Below are 20856 nucleotides of genomic sequence, written 5' to 3'. Positions count from 1 at the left end.
GGGGGGCACTGTGTATGGGGGCACTGTGTATAAAGGGTACTGTGTATGGGGGGCACTGTGTATGGGGGGCACTGTGTATAAAGGGTACTGTGTATGGGGGGCACTGTGTATGGGGGGCACTGTGTATAAAGGGTACTGTGTATGGGGGGCACTGTGTATGGGGGGCACTGTGTATGAGTCTCCCCTGTGTGGGTGGGCAAAACTGGTACATAGTTATAACTCACTTATAACTGACTGCCTTCTCTCTATATTTGTATTTTATATGTAGGAGTTGCTATATTGTTTTCCTTAGGTAGTACAGTATGAGGGCATAGCACATTTTGCATCTGATCCCGTCATTTCAACTATATAAAAGGAGTATTTTTTGAAAAAAAAAATGGGGTGTGTTAATTGGGGCGTGACCACAAAAGTGGGCGTGGTCAAAAAAATTGCCGCGCTGCGCGCACCAAATCTTTTTGTCCCTCTTTTCGGTTTTCAAATGTTGGGAGGTATGATTAGATTGCAAGCTCTAATGCCCAGGCCCCTCCCCCCGGAGCTGCCAATAACAATAAGGAAGGAGTCGGCAGTCGGAACCAACACTAGTGAACTTTAATTACAAATAAAGAACAGTGACAGAGACATTACACACATATGATGGGGCCGGCGGTGGCGCAGTATGTGTGGGGGGGGGGGGGGGTATATAAAAAGAAGCCATTATCCATATTGGGACAGTCGGACAGTGACGGGACTATATACACGGGGAGGGATACACCGAGTCGCTATTTACAGTCGCCCGCGGGCCGAGGCCTCTCATTTCCCAGAAATTACAATAAAAACAAATAAAAAGGGCTTTGCGGTTAAAAAGCTTCTCTGTAACCCCTTAAGTGCTGGGCGGGGCTAACAGCAGTGCAATAAGCACCAGCGTTGTGAGGGTTAATGAGTAATAATCATCGTTTCCCACAGTGCTGAAAGAGTCAATAGCCTGGGTCCGGCTCTCCCATTGGGCCTCATTGCATCGGGCCGTACCATTCCTGCACAGTGGGGCTAATAGGGCAGTTGCCATGGAGAATACAGGGGTCGGTAAGAGCAGCCAATCCCCCCACTCAGTGTTTCCTTCTCTCAGTATCACCTGCCCCCACCCTCTGTGTTTAGGGGGAAAGTCCGGCCGGGACAGGGTGCTGGGAGGAGCAGTTGGACAAACCCATAACAACATAACTGCCTTCCCATTATCTGACCCAGCACTTACAGCAGCGCCCCCTGGGGGTCATGTTTATTATTATTATTTACCCTGTCTGTCCGGCCCACTGGGATAATAGACATCCAAAAGCCACCTGTCCTTCCTGAACTATTACCCATAATGCCGTTCATTCAACGCAGCCATGGGGGCCACACTGGACTTGTACATGGCCTCTCTGTGCTGGCCAAGTGCCCACAGGAACCCTATAGGTGATGCCAGTTGGCTTAGGAGAGTATAGGCCACCAGTCTCCCCTACGTGAGTGAGCCAATGGGAGCTTCCATATACTCCAACACTATGGTCACAGCACAAACCATTTCATTTGTGGGGGGGTTTAATAAAGCTTTCCAGCTGCTGCTGAACTATAACTCCTCTATAGAGATGCCCTCAGCCTGTTTATCTGGCAGTGACCCCCCCAGGCTGCCCAGACAGGTATGACTGCCATGACCAGGACATCCAGAACCAGCCAACTGGTTCCAACCCAAACTCATTCCCTTCACTATTCCCAATCAGAACCTCTTCCTATCAACTTCCCTAACCCTCCGCAGCCCAATGACCCAACTCATTGGATGTTTCCCTTCAGGGATTGGCGCTCAGTCTATTTAACAACACACAAACGCTGGGGGGGGGGGTATTATATTCTTTGGCAAGTTTGTAGTATCATGTGATTCTGAGAAAGAAAGGGCCGGTCACAGTGAAGCAACAGGGGGGTACGGCAGCCCCACGGCAACAATCACCCAAAGGTTCTGAAGATTCATTGATGACTTGTTTGTACCACACCAGATGCATTGTGGGATATTCCCTTACAAAATACAACATCTGCTCCAAAGCACTCACTTTCTGTGTGGGGCTATTATCCAACTGACACATTATTACCCTGACTGGGGGCAGATGAGTATTTAGTTAGCCATTATTCCATTGCAAGCCGCACTCGCCGCTTAGAAATAAGTGCTATGAACCCACTGGCTCCTTCCCTTACCCCCCTGCCTGGGGCTGCCATACTGACCCACCCCCACAAATACTTTGAGAAATAAAAACAATATTATACAAAAATGTATGGGGCAGATTCAACATTCATTAGGGAGGGAGGGAATTATGAATAAGGCTGCAACTTGCTATTGATGCAACAATGTCGCCTCCTAGTGACAGATCTGCTAATAGCAACCCATTACTCTGTCCAGCATTTTAACCCTGTAATCCCCAAGCAACGTCCAAAGGAAACAGAGATGCACACAGATTCACAGCCCAGCACTGGGCACACTGCCCAAAGAGAACATTAAGCGGCAGTTGCACTGGGATTTATATATATATATGGACGGGGGGGCGCTGGTTGTGGGACCCCATCCACAGTGAGTGCCTGATGAGTAGCCAAGGAAACACAATGTATATAGTACAGCAGTTAGAGTCCTCTGTGTGATAGTTCCTAGGGCACCGGTGCCAATGTAGCAGTGAAGGGAGTCACAGTGGTGCCACAGGGCTAGTTGCATGGGGGGGGGGGGGGGGTTGCACAGTAAGGCAATATGGCAACTGCCGGGCAAGGTAACGGAATCAACACACAGTTGCCCAAGTTATGACTGACTCCCTCTATTGGCCAAGTGAAGGATTCTCCCATTTAAATCAGTTGCTCGGTCCCTACAAAGACAATGGACATGGGTGCAAGTTCTCTATGAGGGGGTGGGGGGTATCTCAATATTAAACAGCTGGAGGGTCTATTTGTGGGGATGGAAGGGATTGCGGGTCGATCCTAGTGCCCTTTGCCAAGTCACAGTAATAACGAAAGGCAGCATTTGGTTTCACCGCCGGACAGGGTGGGGCTCAGGGTGGGGCAGAGGGTGGGGCACAGGGTGGGATCACAATATTCATCCCCCCCAGTGATTACAAATATTAAAACTTGACAATAAATAAGAACATTGTTTAAAAAACATAAAAGTCTTGGGGAGCCAGCAATGGGGGTTTGGTGCAAAAAGAAGCCACAGAGAGGGGGGTAGAACGGACAGAGTGGACATTCAGAGTGGGCCCCCGAGGGCCCCGGCGCAGGGCACCCTGGGAGCCAAGCAGTGGCAGACAGCAGTTATGATAGACCAGTGGTTAATGCCTTTATAGATGCACGGGGGGCAGCCGGCGATGGGCATCCCCTGAAGGCCTAGCGGAAGGTCCCGGTGCCCGGCTGGCATTCTCTGCTTATTAACAAATGATAGAGCTGCGGGTACAGCCCAGTCCTGTAATGTACATCCCTCCTGCAGGGTTTGGCAACCTTCCTTATTACTATTTACACACTGTACATCTCCCGCTCCTGCCGCCCATTTTGGGCACAAAAGGCCGGTTGTTCCGTAGGCACGAGGCACCCTGCGGCCGGAGGCTGTGCCGGTAACACATTCGGGGAGTTCAGGGACGAGTTGGAGACAAGACCAAGCGCAGCAGTGACAGATTGGGGCACCTCGGTGGTGCCGACCTCTCGCCGGGGCACCTCTCTCTCTCACACTCTCCAGAGAAGAAGGTGGTTGGTGCTGTCGTCCCTGCCCACGGTCTCGCTGCTGTTGGTCAGTCGGAAGTCTTCGTAGCCGTCCCCGCCGCTGATGACCAGGATTTTGGATTTGGATTGGGTCATTGGGGACGGGCGGTATCGGGCCGAATCCCTCTTTTCCATCTCAGACGCCTGGTCGTTGCCTGAAACCCATAACACAAACGCCCTGAGTTACTAAGAAAGCCAATGAGTGACCCCCCCATTAAGGACAACTCCATGTCCCAGCAGCATAAAACATAAGTCTTTGGCACTGATAGGGGGTAAGTCCACTTGGGTAACCGTAAATGTGCCCAGTTTCCCTTTAACTGTGAAGTCATATTGTGCTTAGTGATGTAAAGGAAAGAGTGTAAGCAGCAAACACTGCCACTAGGGGGCGCCTATATCTATCTATCTATCTATACACCTGTGCCCAGGTTTCATACCAACTAGGAACCTGCTTAGTGATGTAAAAGAAAGAGTGTAAGCAGCAAACACTGCCACTAGGGGAGCCTATATCTATATATATATCTATATCTATACACCTGTGCCCAGGTTTTATACCAACTAGGAACCTGCCCTGGGTAAGGGCATCAATACCCAGCACTTACCCTTGTGCAGAACTCTGAACCAAGTTCTACCCCCCTTCCTGACCATGGGAAAGAGAGCAGCCAAGGAGCAGGCAGTACACAAAATAAGATCTCTGACCTATTAGGGCTAACCCCCCGGGGGTTATCCAAATGGCCCTAGATTGTGCTGGGGTAATGGGGGAACATTACAGATACCCACCCTGATCTGACAATGGGAAGTTTACATCAAAGCCATCTGGCAGCTCCACGGATGTGAGGAACCGGACGTGTCCTGTGTGGCCCTGGGACAGACCCACCGGACTGAGTTGGCCCTTGAGGGAGCTGCTGGCGGAGGCAAAGGACAGGGTGAGGACCACCCCGGCGCTGGTACCGATCCATAGCAGGTCCTTACAAGCCAGGAGTGCTGTGATCCGCAGGCAGGCTGACTTGTGTTGCCGGATGATGGCATCAGAACCTTGGGGGGGGGGGGGGGGGGGGGGCAAAGGAGAGAAGTCAGAGGCAAAACCCAGTAACTCCTGACAAGTCCACTAGTTGCCCCACTGGCTCTGCCCCACATAACGGTACCTGCCAACATCTTGTGCACCGGCGGCGCGATATCCACCTCCGCCATCTGCTCAAATGAAGTGGCGTGATACAGTCGCACCTGGGCGCTGCTCTGCAGAGCGATCCACATGCCCACGCAGGAGCTCACCATGCACGTCACGCTGCGGTTCTGGTCCTGCCCAATATGGAAGGTGTGCTGTGATGGAACAGAGACAGTGTGAGTTTCCCTTGAACTGTGAAGTCATATTCTGCTTAGTAATAAGTGTAAGCAGCAAACACTGCCACTAGGGGGCACCATTATATACATATATACCTCTTGCAGTAAGGAGCTTGTGTTGAAGATGATCACTCTGTTTTGGCAGCCGCACCACAGCTTCCCAGACACAGACACCATTTTGGTAACTGGACCCCCAGGTGAGCCAAGGGGCAGAGATTTGGAGTTTTGAGGGTCCCAGAAGCTTCCTGTTAGAAGGAGATGAGAGAGTGAAAGTTATAGGCCTATTCCAACTCCAACCAATAGGGCGACAGGTCCAAGACGCTGGACAATTCCACTCAGTTTGGGGGGGGGTTGTGTGAGCAGGCACAGTGACGGGGGGTGGAGGACGCAGGGGCAAGGTGGCCGGCCGGGTTGCCTAGGGCGCCCAGTCGGCTTGGCCCACCCCTGACAGTAGCCCATAAGTAGGAATTACAGAGCTCTGTACCAAGTTAAGTACTGGGGCTGGAGATGTTTGACTTATTCAGGAGCAGAACCAGGGGCAGATTCTTGTCTGTGGGAAAGAGAGCAGCCCATGGGAAAGAGAGCAGCCCATGGGATAGAAAGCAGCCCATGGGATAGAAAGCAGCCCATGGAAAAGAGAGCAGCCCGGGAGTTGGAGTACAGAGAATTAGAGCTCAGTGCCCACCCACTCCTCACCCACCCCCACCCACCCTTCTGGCACCTCACCTGCTTCCCTCTGATACACGATCAGCTCTCCATTGGCCAGCGACACAAACACTTGGTTGTCCAGGTAACTGGAAGGAAAGGGACAGTGAGTGACGCCACAATGATGCTAAATGAGTGATGCTACAATGGTGCAGAGAGTACACATTCGCCACCCAGACTTTACTATCAGTAGAACATACAGGCTGGTAACTATTCAGCTGGACATTGCCCCATTCAGCAGCTGAGAGAAGGAACCATAAGACCTGCCGCCAGTTCCCCGGTGAGGCACTTACAGGATGCACATAACGGCCGCCGAGTGCTGCATCTTCATGCTGTTCTTGCGGTTGCGGATGTTGTCTGACGACTGATAGACGTGGACGCTGCAAAGCAAACGAACAGCCAATCAATACAGAGGGTTCTAGCGGCACAATCTGGCCACACAAAAGAGACATTGGTCTGTTAGATCAGTCAGAACCTGTTTGGGCTGAAGGACTGGACTGATAGCTCCGCAGGCTCTGAGTTTGGCTAAGGGCCCCATACGTGCCAGGGGCCACCCACCAAGGGACCCCTGTTTCTATAGGAACCAAGCCAATTCCCAGCATTCTCATCTCTTACCATCCATCCTCTGTCCCCAGCCACATGGAGCTGTGATGGGCCTCGGGGTCCAGGCTCAGCAGGTCTTCCAAGCTCCCCCTCGTGTAGGAGCCCCTGCTTGATCTCCTCACTGCCTGCCCCTCCGTGGGGCTCTCGCTGTCCCGGTTCTGGCTGAAGGAGCCGGGGATAGGGAGGAAGTTGGTGTCCTGCTCTTCTTCGGAGCTCGTGGTCTCGGTGGTGGTATCTTTGGCACTGGGCATCTCTTCGGCTACGGAACAAATGATTGGTTTTAGTTTCTCATGTCAGTGACCAAGTGCACCAGAATCCTATACAAATATATAACAAATGGGTGGGAGCTGCCATACTGTCTTGGCTCTGCAGGGTCCCTGAGGGGCTCGGGGAGGACTCATCGTCTGTATCATCACTGTCGAAGGGTACGAGGTCCCGACTGGCGCTATCCGTGTTCTCCGACAGCTCCAGCGAGGATCCCGAGATGGAAATGTGAAGGCACTGCTGGGATGCCGTCTCTTCCTGGGACTGGGTTTCCGAGGACTGGCTCGCCAGAGCAACTGGGCGTTCCCTGCAAAATAGGATTAGCCACATTAGTGCCACCTAGAACCCTATATTTATTCAGCAGAAAGCTTTACCTGCCTGAGTAACAGCCATAGAAGCTCCCTCTGTTTGTTTAAGAAAGCAGCTGCCATTTTAGTTTGGTCTCAGTAGCTTCCTGCTGCAGCTCTGGCTGTGTAATCTGAGCTACCAGCAGAGTTGGGAGGGGGAGTGAGTTGTGATGGGAGGGGGAGCGAGTTGTGATGGGAGGGGGAGCGAGTTGTGATGGGAGGGGGAGTGAGATCTGATGGGAGGGGGAGTGAGATCTGATGGGAGGGGGAGCGAGTTGTGATGGGAGGGGGGGCAAGTTCTGATGGGAGGGGGAGTGAATTCTAATGGGAGGGGGAGAGGGAGAGAGGAGCAAACTCGTACCCCTGCCCTGAAGGATGTTTCCGAGAGAGGAAGTCAGATACCCTAAGAACATGTGTACAAAAAAGGAGACAAGAAATGCAGTGTTTCTTTTGATAGAGGACTCAGTGCAGCGTTTCTGTGAGTGCTTATGGCTGTATTTACATAGACCTTTCTGATAAACCTACTGAGTTTGTACCTTTCCTTCTCCTTTAGGGTGAAGACACACGGAGCTACTAGTAGCAGCTACTAAAACAGACAATGCTGATCAGTTACTGATAATTGTCTCTCTGTGTGTTTAGCAGAGGCAATTCTCAGTATTGTCTATGGCAGGGGATTTTCTGGCGTTTAGTAGCCGTGACAAGTAGCTGCTACTAAGTAGCTCTGTGTGTCTTCACCCTAAGGGCAGGGGTACACGGGGAGATTAGTCGCGTCGCAACAAATCTCCATTGTCGCTGGTGTGACTAATGCCATCCCACCGGCTAGAATGTAAATCCCCCCCCCCAATGTTGGGCCCCATCCTCTCTCATGCACTTTCCCTTTACATAACAGCGGCCATAAAGCGCTGCCCTCGGCACATACTGGGAGACATCTGTTTCCCACCGCCGGGAGCTATTTATTCCTAGAAAGCGAAGCCCCGCGTGGAAATTTTGGTTTGATCTTTTGCTCCCGCAGGAGGGGATTCTGGGAGAGAACTTTCCGCAGCCCAGGGAACAGATATTTCCAGAGAGAACTCTTGGGAGCAAATAAAGGGAATATAAACTTTATTCCAACCCGAGTGAAATACACAGGGCTTGTACTGAAATGGGGGGTCTTGCAGATTCTGCCCTGCAATGGAATCCATTGTTCTATCTATTTTATTCCTTAGGGAAACCCAGTGATAAAGGGATGTTTTTTTTTTCCATTTCATCCTCCTGCCCCCCCCGTCAGTATATTACAGATTGTCCTATTCCTAGCAGCTTTGCAATTGGTCTTTATTATTTATAGATTTTAAATTATTTTCTTCCTCTCCTGGCTCTTTGCAGCTTTCAAATGGGGGTCACTGACCCCGGCAACCAAAACCTATTGCTCTGTGAGGCTCCAGCTTTATTGTTATTGTTACTTTTTATTCCTTCTCTTTCTATTCAGCCCCTCCCCTATTCATATACCAGTCTCCCATTCAAACCACTGCCTGGTTGCTAAGTTAAACAAGACCCTAGCAACCAAATAGATGTTGAAATTCCAAACTGGAGAGCTGCTAAACACAAAGCGAAATAACGGATAAACCCCAAATAATAAAAAATGAAGACCAATTGCAAATTGTCTCAGAACATCAAGGTCTCATACTAAAAGTTAATTTGAAAATGGACAACACTATAATGACATGGACGCCTTTGTATAAAATCACAATTTTATCGAACATTTGTGAAATGATACTGGCCTATGAATACTGCCCATCTATGATGGATAATAAGGCAAGAGTAATGTAAAATATAAAAAAAAATAAAATAACAGGGATCCTCATGGGCCGGCTCACAGCTGGCCCCGCCCCCAAGCAGCACATAAGCTTACATACCGGTAATTGCGCTTGAGGCCTGGCACGGAGGCAATGCAGAGGATCCGAGCGGAGCACACAGCGATGCAGGCTTCCACCGAGGGCTCGTTCTTGATGCTGAGGAGGCAGACCTGCCCCACGTACCCGTCGCTGTTACACACCCAAACCTCGTGTACGTTGTCCAAACAGCTGTGACTGGGGGATGCGCAGGAGAACTGGGAGGAATGGAAAGGGGGGTTAGAACATGGAGGCTACTCGGTCTAAAGGTGCCCATACACAGGCCAATTGCAGCTGCCGATATGGGTCCCTAAAGCTGGCCATACACGGGCAGATCCGCTCGCTTGGCGACCCAATACCCGATATCCCCACCTAGGCGAATTCGATCCCCAGGGCCAAACGAACGAATTCTACACACGGCAATGGGGCAGTCGGTTCGGGGACCGCATCAACGAGCCGATGCGGTCCCTGATCCGACTGGATTTTCTAAACTGCCCGATCGATATCTGCCCGATTTCAGGCCAGATATTGGTCGGCCAGGCCCCTCGGTTCTGCCCATACACGGGCAGATAAGCTGCCGAATCCGTCCAAGGGACCCATATCGGCAGCTAGAATTGGCCCGTGTATGGGGACCTTTAGACTGACTCGGCAGCTTATCGGCCCGTGTAGGGGCAGGAACGAGGGGCCTGCCCGACCAACATCTGGCCAGAAATCGGGCAGGTTAAAAAATTCAGTCAGATCGGGGACCGCGTCAGCTCGTTGATGCGGCTCCCGAAACCAACAGCGCCCATTATCGTGGTTATAATTGGATCGTTTGGCCCCAGGGCCAAACTACTGAATTAGCCAAAATTCCCCTGATATCGCCCACCTGTAGGGAGTGGATGTTGACGTGTATGGCCACCTTAACAGGACATACGGGCCGGCCCTTACCTGCATCCCGCTCCTGGTCTTCATGATGGGAATGGCTTTCAGGAACTCGGGGTCCAGGCGGTTTTTGCTGGAAACTGAAATAAAGCAAATTGTGTTGAGCGATGGAAAGCAGTGATTTATTGCCCCCCAACAAACAAATGGAAACAGTCAAGTGGCTGCTGCCTTGTGTTACATAGGCCGGAGCCCCCGGGGCAGGGAATAGAAAGGGACAGACGCTGCTTCTAATAGCAATTATATATACAAATAACTCAAAGACCATTACACATTTGTAATCAGTGTATCCTGCAAAGTTGCTTGGAATTAGGTTTTCTTTTATTAGGCAAAAATGTATATTTTGGGTTGACTTGCCCTTGAAAATGGAGGTTATAGATGTTATAGAATGGCCAATTGTAAGCAACTTTTCACTTGGTCTTCATGATTTATTTATTTATAGTTTTTGAATGATTTCCCTTCTTCTTCTACATCTATGCAGGTTTCAAATGGGGGTCACTGACCCGGCAGCCAAAACCTATTGCTCTGTGAGTTTTATAGTTATTGTCACTTTTTTAACCTTACTTTTCTATTCAGCCCCTCTCCTATTCATATACCAGTCTCTCATTCAAACCACTCCCTGGTTGCTAAGGTAATTAGGAGCCTAGCAACCAGATCGCTGCTGAAACTTTAAACTGGAGAGCTGCTGACCAAAAATTGAAATAATTAAAAAAAAAAAAAAAAAAGATAAATAATAATGAAGACCAACTGCAAATTGCCACAGAATAGCACTCTCAACAATCATTATAAAAGGTGAACAACCCCTTTACGAACATGGTTACCGACACCCCCATACACCTTACCATCCCAGCATTCCCTCCCTATTGTGCTCCGATACCTTCTACCCCCATGCCCAGGGCAGTCTACTAAAGGCACCACCATAGTTCCCATGACAACCCAAGGGGCACCGTTTCCCATTCCCCACACCTAGAATTTCCCCAGGAAATTACCGAGTTTCTTTTTTGCATCTTCAAACCCCTGCTCGAAGTGGAGCCGCGCCTCGGGGTTACTGAACTCAAAGATGAAGGATTCTGTGCCGTCGGCTTTGGTGGTGCTCAGCTCCACTTTGTTAGGTGGGGAGGACATGGTGAATGAGAGAGACTGCTTTTCCGCCAACTCCCGGTGTACGGACGCCATCATGTCCTTGATAACATCATCCAGGCTCTGTCACGGGAAATAGTGGCAACAAACAGTTAAATCTCAGCCATAAAGCAGGGCAGGACTGCTGCTTACAATGGGGGGGGTCAGATAGGATCTGTGCCACTGTGACAGAATGCTCTGTTATACAGATAGCTAGAATCTCAGCCATAAAGCAGGGCAGGACTGCTGCTTACAATGGGGGGGGGATCAGATAGGATCTGTGCCACTGTGACAGAATGCTCTGTTATACAGATAGCTAGAATCTCAGCCATAAAGCAGGGCAGGACTGCTGCTTACAATGGGGGGGATCAGATAGGATCTGTGCCACTGTGACAGAATGCTCTGTTATACAGATAGCTAGAATCTCAGCCATAAAGCAGGGCAGGACTGCTGCTTACACTGAGGGATCAGATAGGATCTGTGCCACTGTGACAGAATGCTCTGTTATACAGATAGCTAGAATCTCAGCCATAAAGCAGGGCAGGACTGCTGCTTACAATGGGAGGGATCAGATAGGATCTGTGCCACTGTGACAGAATGCTCTGTTATACAGATAGCTAGAATCTCAGCCATAAAGCAGGGCAGGACTGCTGCTTACAATGGGGGGATCAGATAGGATCTGTGCCACTGTGACAGAATGCTCTGTTATACAGATAGCTAGAATCTCAGCCATAAAGCAGGGCAGGACTGCTGCTTACAATGGGGGGATCAGATAGGATCTGTGCCACTGTGACAGAATGCTCTGTTATACAGATAGCTAGAATCTCAGCCATAAAGCAGGGCAGGACTGCTGCTTACAATGGGGGGATCAGATAGGATCTGTGCCACTGTGACAGAATGCTCTGTTATACAGATAGCTAGAATCTCAGCCATAAAGCAGGGCAGGACTGCTGCTTACAGTGGGGATCAGATCTGGGTCTGATTAACATTTAGAGTGCAGCCCATATTCCGCCTCTCTATATCGATATAACATGATAAATAGGAACATAAATTCTTTAAATAAAATCAAATGAAGTTTTTCCATACAGCACCAGCAACAATTCTAAGATTTATATTTATCATTAAACTATGACAAATGACACAAGTGCTGGCTGGGGCCGGGGGGGCTGATGTGTTCCCGTAAGGTCAGTAGCCCCCATCTCATACTCTGGCTCACCCCCGATAATGACTCGCTCAGTATTTGCTCGTGAGTTCATGTTGGGAACAGATTTCCGTGGCTCGGGGGCGAGTACAGGAAATGTAAATGGTTCAGACGAGATCTGGCTCGTTAGGGCCGTCAGCTTTCCCACCAATAATGAAGCATGAATTTTGCATTGCACTATGGGGGGGGGGGCTACACTGGGAGGGGGAAACTGGGGGTAAAATAAGTTTGTAAAATCTGGTGTTCAGACAGCGACCTTCTCCGTTTATATTACACAGCTATTTTTTTACACCATTTTTTCTGCAAATTTTATTTTACATTTCTGCACCGGTACAGCTGGGGTGTTTGCTACAGAAACCCTACTATAGTTTATATAAATACCCCGCTGTGTAGCCCCGGGGGCAGCCATTCCTGCACCGGTACAGCTGGGGTGTTTGCTACAGAAACCCTACTATAGTTTATATAAATACCCCGCTGTGTAGCCCCGGGGGCAGCCATTCCTGCACTGGTACAGCTGGGGTGTTTGCTACAGAAACCCTACTATAGTTTATATAAATACCCCGCTGTGTAGCCCCGGGGGCAGCCATTCCTGCACCGGTACAGCTGGGGTGTTTGCTACAGAAACCCTACTATAGTTTATATAAATACCCCGCTGTGTAGCCCCGGGGGCAGCCGTTCCTGCACTGGTACAGCTGGGGTGTTTGCTACAGAAACCCTACTATAGTTTATATAAATACCCCGCTGTGTAGCCCCGGGGGCAGCCATTCCTGCACTGGTACAGCTGGGGTGTTTGCTACAGAAACCCTACTATAGTTTATATAAATACCCCGCTGTGTAGCCCCGGGGGCAGCCATTCCTGCACCGGTACAGCTGGGGTGTTTGCTACAGAAACCCTACTATAGTTTATATAAATACCCCGCTGTGTAGCCCCGGGGGCAGCCGTTCCTGCACTGGTACAGCTGGGGTGTTTGCTACAGAAACCCTACTATAGTTTATATAAATACCCCGCTGTGTAGCCCCGGGGGGGCAGCCGTTCCTGCACTGGTACAGCTGGGGTGTTTGCTACAGAAACCCTACTATAGTTTATATAAATACCCCGCTGTGTAGCCCCGGGGGCAGCCGTTCCTGCACTGGTACAGCTGGGGTGTTTGCTACAGAAACCCTACTATAGTTTATATAAATACCCCGCTGTGTAGCCCCGGGGGCAGCCATTCCTGCACTGGTACAGCTGGGGTGTTTGCTACAGAAACCCTACTATAGTTTATATAAATACCCCGCTGTGTAGCCCCGGGGGCAGCCATTCCTGCACTGGTACAGCTGGGGTGTTTGCTACAGAAACCCTACTATAGTTTATATAAATACCCCGCTGTGTAGCCCCGGGGGCAGCCATTCCTGCACTGGTACAGCTGGGGTGTTTGCTACAGAAACCCTACTATAGTTTATATAAATACCCCGCTGTGTAGCCCGGGGGGCAGCCATTCCTGCACTGGTACAGCTGGGGTGTTTGCTACAGAAACCCTACTATAGTTTATATAAATACCCCGCTGTGTAGCCCCGGGGGCAGCCATTCCTGCACTGGTACAGCTGGGGTGTTTGCTACAGAAACCCTACTATAGTTTATATAAATACCCCGCTGTGTAGCCCCGGGGGCAGCCATTCCTGCACTGGTACAGCTGGGGTGTTTGCTACAGAAACCCTACTATAGTTTATATAAATACCCCGCTGTGTAGCCCCGGGGGCAGCCATTCCTGCACTGGTACAGCTGGGGTGTTTGATACAGAAACCCTACTATAGTTTATATAAATACCCCGCTGTGTAGCCCCGGGGGCAGCCATTCCTGCACTGGTACAGCTGGGGTGTTTGCTACAGAAACCCTACTATAGTTTATATAAATACCCCGCTGTGTAGCCCCGGGGGCAGCCATTCCTGCACTGGTACAGCTGGGGTGTTTGCTACAGAAACCCTACTATAGTTTATATAAATACCCCGCTGTGTAGCCCCGGGGGCAGCCATTCCTGCACTGGTACAGCTGGGGTGTTTGATACAGAAACCCTACTATAGTTTATATAAATACCCCGCTGTGTAGCCCCGGGGGCAGCCATTCCTGCACTGGTACAGCTGGGGTGTTTGCTACAGAAACCCTACTATAGTTTATATAAATACCCCGCTGTGTAGCCCCGGGGGCAGCCGTTCCTGCACTGGTACAGCTGGGGTGTTTGCTACAGAAACCCTACTATAGTTTATATAAATACCCCGCTGTGTAGCCCCGGGGGCAGCCATTCCTGCACTGGTACAGCTGGGGTGTTTGCTACAGAAACCCTACTATAGTTTATATAAATACCCCGCTGTGTAGCCCCGGGGGCAGCCGTTCCTGCACTGGTACAGCTGGGGTGTTTGCTACAGAAACCCTACTATAGTTTATATAAATACCCCACTGTGTAGCCCCGGGGGCAGTTATCAAACTGGAAAAAAGGAGAAAAGGCACAGGTTACATAGTAGCCAACAGATATGCTCTGTAGAATACAATGGTGTCTTATCTGTTGGGTGCGATGTAACCTGTGCCTTTTTTACAGCTAAATTGGCTGTCATGGCATAAATGTGAGTGTTCCCAGACCTGGTGCGGGAAGCTGAGTGTCTCCGAGAGTTTGCTGATTTGCCCCATGGTGCTGAGATCTTCATCCAGTCGGCCAATGATCTTCTGGATACTGTCCCGGTTTGAGGCTTGGGAGGTTCCTGGGTAAGAAACAGACAAATGGTGAGAAACCGTTTATGGGCCGCCCCAGTACCACACACTGGCAATTGCTGCACAAAAAAATAAGCGTCAAAAATCTAAAGTTTCAAAACAATTTGCGATTGGCCTTTTTTACTGGCAGTTTTTTAATTTTTACTTTTTGTTTCACAGCTCTCCAGATTGGAACTTCAGCAGTTATCTGGTTGCCAGGGTCCAATTTAACTTAGTAACCAGGGAGTGATTTGTGACTGATATATGAATAGTAGAGGTGCTGAATAGAGGGATAAGAAATACAAAGTAACAATAAAACTGGAGCCTCACAGAGCAATAGTTTTTGGCTGCCGGGGTCAGTGACCCCCATCTGAAAGTTGGAAAGAGTTCAATCCCTGGTGGTGGGACAGTTGGACTCTGTAAGAATCAAGGGATTCTGTGTGAATAAACCCAGTATGAGTGGATATTCCCCACCTTTGACAATGTCCACATCCTCCAGCGGAAGTTTCCAAAGAAGTTTGTATTTGCTCGATATGTCGATGACACTCGCTGCTGTGTATCTGCAAGAGAAGGCACAGTGTTGCACTACTAAACGCCGCCACAGGGGGGCACTCTCACGCCTTATAATATTTCTACACATAAACACACGTCTTCCCACACCAGAAGTATGTGCGTAATGTAGTGCCAATAGCTAAATAAAATATACGTCTCTTTATAGGGGAAAGAAGAGACCGGCAGCCACCTTTCCCTTACTCTATATTCTATATCATAAGGGAATGGAGGGGGGCAGCTGTGCCGGGAGTTGTAGGGGCAGGTTAGAAGCAGACATACAGCGCTTTGCGAAAATGTTCACCCCCCTTGGCATTTTTGTTGCCTCACAACCTGGAACTAAAATGGATCGGTTTGAGAGTTTGCGCCATTTCATTTACAGAACATTCATACAACTCTGAAGATAAAATAATAGAAAATGTCAGCGTGCATAACTGTTCCCCCCCCCCTAAAGTCAGTACTTTGTAGAACCCCCTTTTGGGGCAGTTACAGCTGCAAGTGGCTTTGGGTAAGTCTCTATGAGCCACATCGTGCCACTGGGATTATTGTCCATTCCTCAAGGCAAAGCTGCCCCAGCTCCTCCATGTTGGATGGTTTTTGCTTGTGAATCTTCCCGTCTGACCTCAGATACTCAATGGGATTCAGGTCTGGACTGTGACTGGGCCAACACCTTTATATGTCCCCCTTAAACCCCCCCCCCCCCCCCGAGTGTTGCTTTAGCTTCGGCTCATTGTCCTGCTGAATCCTCCATCCCAGTCTCAAATCCCAATCAAATCCCAGGCAAACACAGGTTTGGCTCAAGAATCTCCCCCCTGTATTTAGCCCCATCTTTCCCTCGGCTCGGAGCAGTTGCCCAGCCCCTGCTGCTGCTGAAAAACATCCCCACAGTACGATGCTGCCACCCCCATGTTTCCCTGTGGCGATGGGGTTCTTGGGGTGATGAGACTCTAGGGGTGATGGGATGTGTTGGGTTTACGCCAGACATTGCATCTTCCTTGGTTGCCGAAAAGTTCCATGTAAAGGTGCCCATACACCTTCAGATCTGCTTGCTTGGCGACTTCGGATCTGCTCCCGATATCCCCACCTACGGATGGGCAATATCGGCCGAATCCAGGCCAAACGATTGAATTATAACGATGGGTATAGGCAAAGTCAGTCCCGATCCGACTAGATTTTTTAACCTGCCCGATCGATAGCTGCCAGGTTTCAGGCCAGATATGGGTCGGGCAGGCTCGTCGTTAGTGCCCATACACGGGCCAATATAGGCAGCTATAATTGGCCGTGTATGGCCACCTTTAGTCTCATCTGACCATAGCCCCTTCCCCATACATTTGGGAAGTTGCCCACGTGCCGTTTGGCAAACTCAAAATGTAAACTCTGCCATGAATCCCGGCTCTATGTGCGGCTTATTGTGGCCCTATGGGCAGATACTCCAGTCTCTGCTGTGGGACTGTGCAACTCCTTCAGGGCTACCTTTGCTCTCTGCGCTGCCTCTCTGATTAATGCCCTCCTTGCCCCCCGCTCTGGGAGTTTTGGGGGGCGCCTGTCCCTTGGCAGATTTGTTGGGGTACCATGTTCTTTCCATATGAAGATGATGGATTTGATGGGGCTCCGGGGGATCCTTAAAGATCTAGATATTTGTTTATAACCCAACCCTGACATCTTTGGGGAGCTCCTTGGCCTTCATGGGGCGATGCCTCTTGCTTAGTGGGGTTGAAGCCTCTGGGAAAGCCTTTCAGAGAGGGGGTGTGGTTATGCTGACAGGTCATGTGACACTTAGATTGCATTTCACTAATGATGTGACTTTTGAAGGTAATTGGTTGCACTGGGACTTTTTAGGGGCTTCATGGCAAAGGGGGGTGAATACATAAGCACAGGCCAATTTTCAGTTTTTTATTTTTTTATATATATATTTTTCTCATTTCACTTCACCAACTTAATCTTATTTTATGTGATGGATCTGCACTAAATAGTCCCCCCCCCCCCCCAATCCCTCTTTAATAATCCCATTTTGTTCTTCCCATTAGTTCCTATACAGCACAGGCGCAGGTCTCCGGCATAAACAGAAGTATCTCCTTTCCTGAGAAATTAGCCGGCAAATAAATTGCTTCTCCCCTTTCACAATCCTGACAAATTGTAAACCTGGCGGTGGGTCGGACACTCCGTGCCAAGTGTGGATTAAAATCATCCTAATAGTTTCCTCCTAATGGCGCCCATGATATGTAGCAGATGCACTAGGTACTAACAGCGAGAGACAATAGGGAGATACAGGAGGTACAACATAAATATACAGGTTTATTCTGGTATAATTTTATGGTATCTCTCTGTACAGGCTATGAGCAAACTTAGGGGGCTGTTCCTGCTGAATTGTGCTTAGTACAGGGGAATCCCTATGTGCCATAGTTTTATGGTATCTCTCTGTACAGGCTATGAGCAAACTTAGGGGGCTGTTCCTGCTGAATTGTGCTTAGTACAGGGGAATCCCTATGTGCCATAGTTTTATGGTATCTCTCTGTACAGGCTATGAGCAAACTTAGGGGGCTGTTCCTGCTGAATTGTGCTTAGTACAGGGGAATCCCTATGTGCCATAGTTTTATGGTATCTCTCTGTACAGGCTATGAGCAAACTTAGGGGGCTGTTCCTGCTGAATTGTGCTTAGTACAGGGGAATCCCTATGTGCCATAATTTTATGGTATCTCCCTGTACAGGCTATGAGCAAACTTAGGGGGCTGTTCCTGCTGAATTGTGCTTAGTACAGGGGAATCCCTATGTGCCATAGTTTTATGGTATCTCTCTGTACAGGCTATGAGCAAACTTAGGGGGCTGTTCCTGCTGAATTGTGCTTAGTACAGGGGAATCTCTATGTGCCATAGTTTTATGGTATCTCTCTGTACAGGCTATGAGCAAACTTAGGGGGCTGTTCCTGCTGAATTGTGCTTAGTACAGGGGAATCCCTATGTGCCATAATTTTATGGTATCTCCCTGTACAGGCTATGAGCAAACTTAGGGGGCTGTTCCTGCTGAATTGTGCTTAGTACAGGGGAATCCCTATGTGCCATAGTTTTATGGTATCTCTCTGTACAGGCTATGAGCAAACTTAGGGGGCTGTTCCTGCTGAATTGTGCTTAGTACAGGGGAATCTCTATGTGCCATAGTTTTATGGTATCTCTCTGTACAGGCTATGAGCAAACTTAGGGGGCTGTTCCTGCTGAATTGTGCTTAGTACAGGGGAATCCCTATGTGCCATAGTTTTATGGTATCCCTCTGTACAGGCTATGAGCAAACTTAGGGGGCTGTTCCTGCTGAATTGTGCTTAGTACAGGGGAATCCCTATGTGCCATAGTTTTATGGTATCTCTCTGTACAGGCTATGAGCAAACTTAGGGGGCTGTTCCTGCTGAATTGTGCTTAGTACAGGGGAATCCCTATGTGCCATAGTTTTATGGTATCTCTCTGTACAGGCTATGAGCAAACTTAGGGGGCTGTTCCTGCTGAATTGTGCTTAGTACAGGGGAATCCCTATATCCCATAGTTTTATGGTATCTCTCTGTACAGGCTATGAGCAAACTTAGGGGTCTGTTCCTGCTGAATTGTGCTTAGTACAGGGGAATCCCTATGTGCCATAGTTTTATGGTATCTCTCTGTACAGGCTATGAGCAAACTTAGGGGGCTGTTCCTGCTGAATTGTGCTTAGTACAGGGGAATCCCTATGTGCCATAGTTTTATGGTATCTCTCTGTACAGGCTATGAGCAAACTTAGGGGGCTGTTCCTGCTGAATTGTGCTTAGTACAGGGGAATCCCTATGTGCCATAGTTTTATGGTATCTCTCTGTACAGGCTATGGGCAAACTTAGGGGGCTGTTCCTGCATTCCCCATTCCCCCGCACATACTCACAGGCTCATAGAACTGCGTCGCAGGGACCCCGACTTTCGCTTCAGAGTGGTGCAGATCAGCAGGTCAGTAAACAGGAATAGGGAGCGCTCTTTCTTCCCTCCTACAGCTTTCTGGGTAAGCGTGAAACAGGCAGGCGTCAGTCTAATACCCACAATAAAGGGGCAGGGTAGCGGTGACATCCGAGTCCTACCGAGTCCTACTGAGTCCTACTGAGTCCTACTGAGTCCTTCTGAGTCCTACTGAGTCCTTCTGAGTCCTACTGAGTCCTACTGGCCACTCTGCACGGACGTTGGTGCTTAATATATATCTGCAGAGCTAGTGGGTTCCATACTAATAGCAAAAGCAGTTGGCTAACAAACTGATTCCAGAAAAATATGTGCACCAATAAGCACAAGCAATAGCCGGCCTGACACAGTAATCAGGCAGCAACCAATCAGCAACTGGGTTTTACTTGTGTGGTGCAGTCAGAATAGTGAAAGCTAACTGCTAATTGGTTGAGCCAATAACAGGCATAAAGGACCCCAAGTCCACTGTGAGCGGGTAAATACTACCTAGGGGCCCAGCTACATTGGGGGAATAGAATGTAGGAGAAGAGTAAGTCCAGGCAACCCTTGATTATATAAATAATGGGGCTTTGCTCTACATCTAGCTATAGTGGCAGAGACAGACCCCAAAAAAGGAAGAAATCTTACCGCTTCCACCACCATCTCCTGGCGCACAAATCTTCTAAATGGAGCTTGAAGCTGCAGAGAAAAATAGACAGTCCCTTAGTGCCAGTGTAGTACCCCCAGTGACCACCAGAGGGCCCCCATCTGCACTGTGCCGCAACAAACACACAAATGCACTTTTTTTCCTGTATTTTCAAGCTGCTTAGGCAATAAAAATTCATCTCTGGGGGGGGGGGCACTTACATCTTCCATGCCCTCGATGTGCGACTCTATGTCCTGCAGGATCCGGATGTCCCTCTCCGCTTCCTCCGCGCTCCTCATGCCCCGGTTGATCCTTTCCGCCAGCTGCTTGACGTTTCTCTGCGCATCCAGTAGGCAGGGGTGGTCCGGGTGATCCTTGGGGGTGTGTTTTAATAGATCCTAGAGAAAATGTCATATATTTCACTCATTTTTCATCATTTATAGTTTTTGAATGATTTCAAATAGGGGTCGCTAACCCCGGCAGCCGGAAAGCTAAATAATAAAAAATGAAGACCAATTGCAAATTGTTTCAGAATAGCACTCTCTGCATCGCACTAAAAGTTAATTTAAAAGTGAACAACCCCTTTACGTAACGTAAGTGATGAGAAATTGAGCTGATTGAGTGACCATTGTCACGGTATGGCTCCTACCTAGGGAACAAATGTGTTCTAGGTCTGCCTACTAGAACTGGTAAGAGGGCACAGTGAGGGCCCAATACTATGCCTGGGTAGAGGGCCCAATACTGAGCCTGGGTAGAGGGCCCAATACTGAGCCTGGGTAGAGGGCCCAATACTGAGCCTGGGTAGAGGGCCCAATACTGAGCCTGGGTAGAGGGCCCAATACTGAGCCTGGGTAGAGGGCCCAATACTGAGCCTGGGTAGAGGGCCCAATACTGAGCCTGGGTAGAGGG

At 49.4% G+C, this 20856-nt stretch overlaps 1 protein-coding gene across 2 annotated transcripts in view; it reads right to left on the bottom strand.

The window, feature by feature from the left end:
* Positions 1-566: 566 nt before the first annotated feature.
* Positions 567-20856, bottom strand: part of arhgef17 (Rho guanine nucleotide exchange factor 17) — a 122054-nt gene continuing 101764 nt past the window's right edge. For both annotated transcript variants that reach the window (XM_031897373.1, XM_031897374.1), the window contains exons 7-22: positions 20169-20345; positions 19950-20000; positions 19258-19367; positions 15289-15374; positions 14707-14825; positions 10762-10975; positions 9782-9855; positions 8876-9069; positions 6729-6943; positions 6385-6631; positions 6063-6149; positions 5791-5858; positions 5161-5309; positions 4869-5043; positions 4504-4758; positions 567-3881 (exon numbers count right to left, since the gene is read on the bottom strand). In XM_031897373.1, the coding sequence (XP_031753233.1) occupies positions 3691-3881; positions 4504-4758; positions 4869-5043; positions 5161-5309; positions 5791-5858; positions 6063-6149; positions 6385-6631; positions 6729-6943; positions 8876-9069; positions 9782-9855; positions 10762-10975; positions 14707-14825; positions 15289-15374; positions 19258-19367; positions 19950-20000; positions 20169-20345 (2412 nt within the window). In that variant the 3' untranslated portion in view covers positions 567-3690. The remainder of the gene's footprint in view (positions 3882-4503; positions 4759-4868; positions 5044-5160; positions 5310-5790; positions 5859-6062; positions 6150-6384; positions 6632-6728; positions 6944-8875; positions 9070-9781; positions 9856-10761; positions 10976-14706; positions 14826-15288; positions 15375-19257; positions 19368-19949; positions 20001-20168; positions 20346-20856) is intronic.

This window comes from Xenopus tropicalis, chromosome 2, assembly GCF_000004195.4.
Source record: "Xenopus tropicalis strain Nigerian chromosome 2, UCB_Xtro_10.0, whole genome shotgun sequence".
NCBI lineage: Eukaryota > Metazoa > Chordata > Amphibia > Anura > Pipidae > Xenopus > Xenopus tropicalis.
This window is presented reverse-complemented; position numbering and strand designations above follow the sequence as displayed.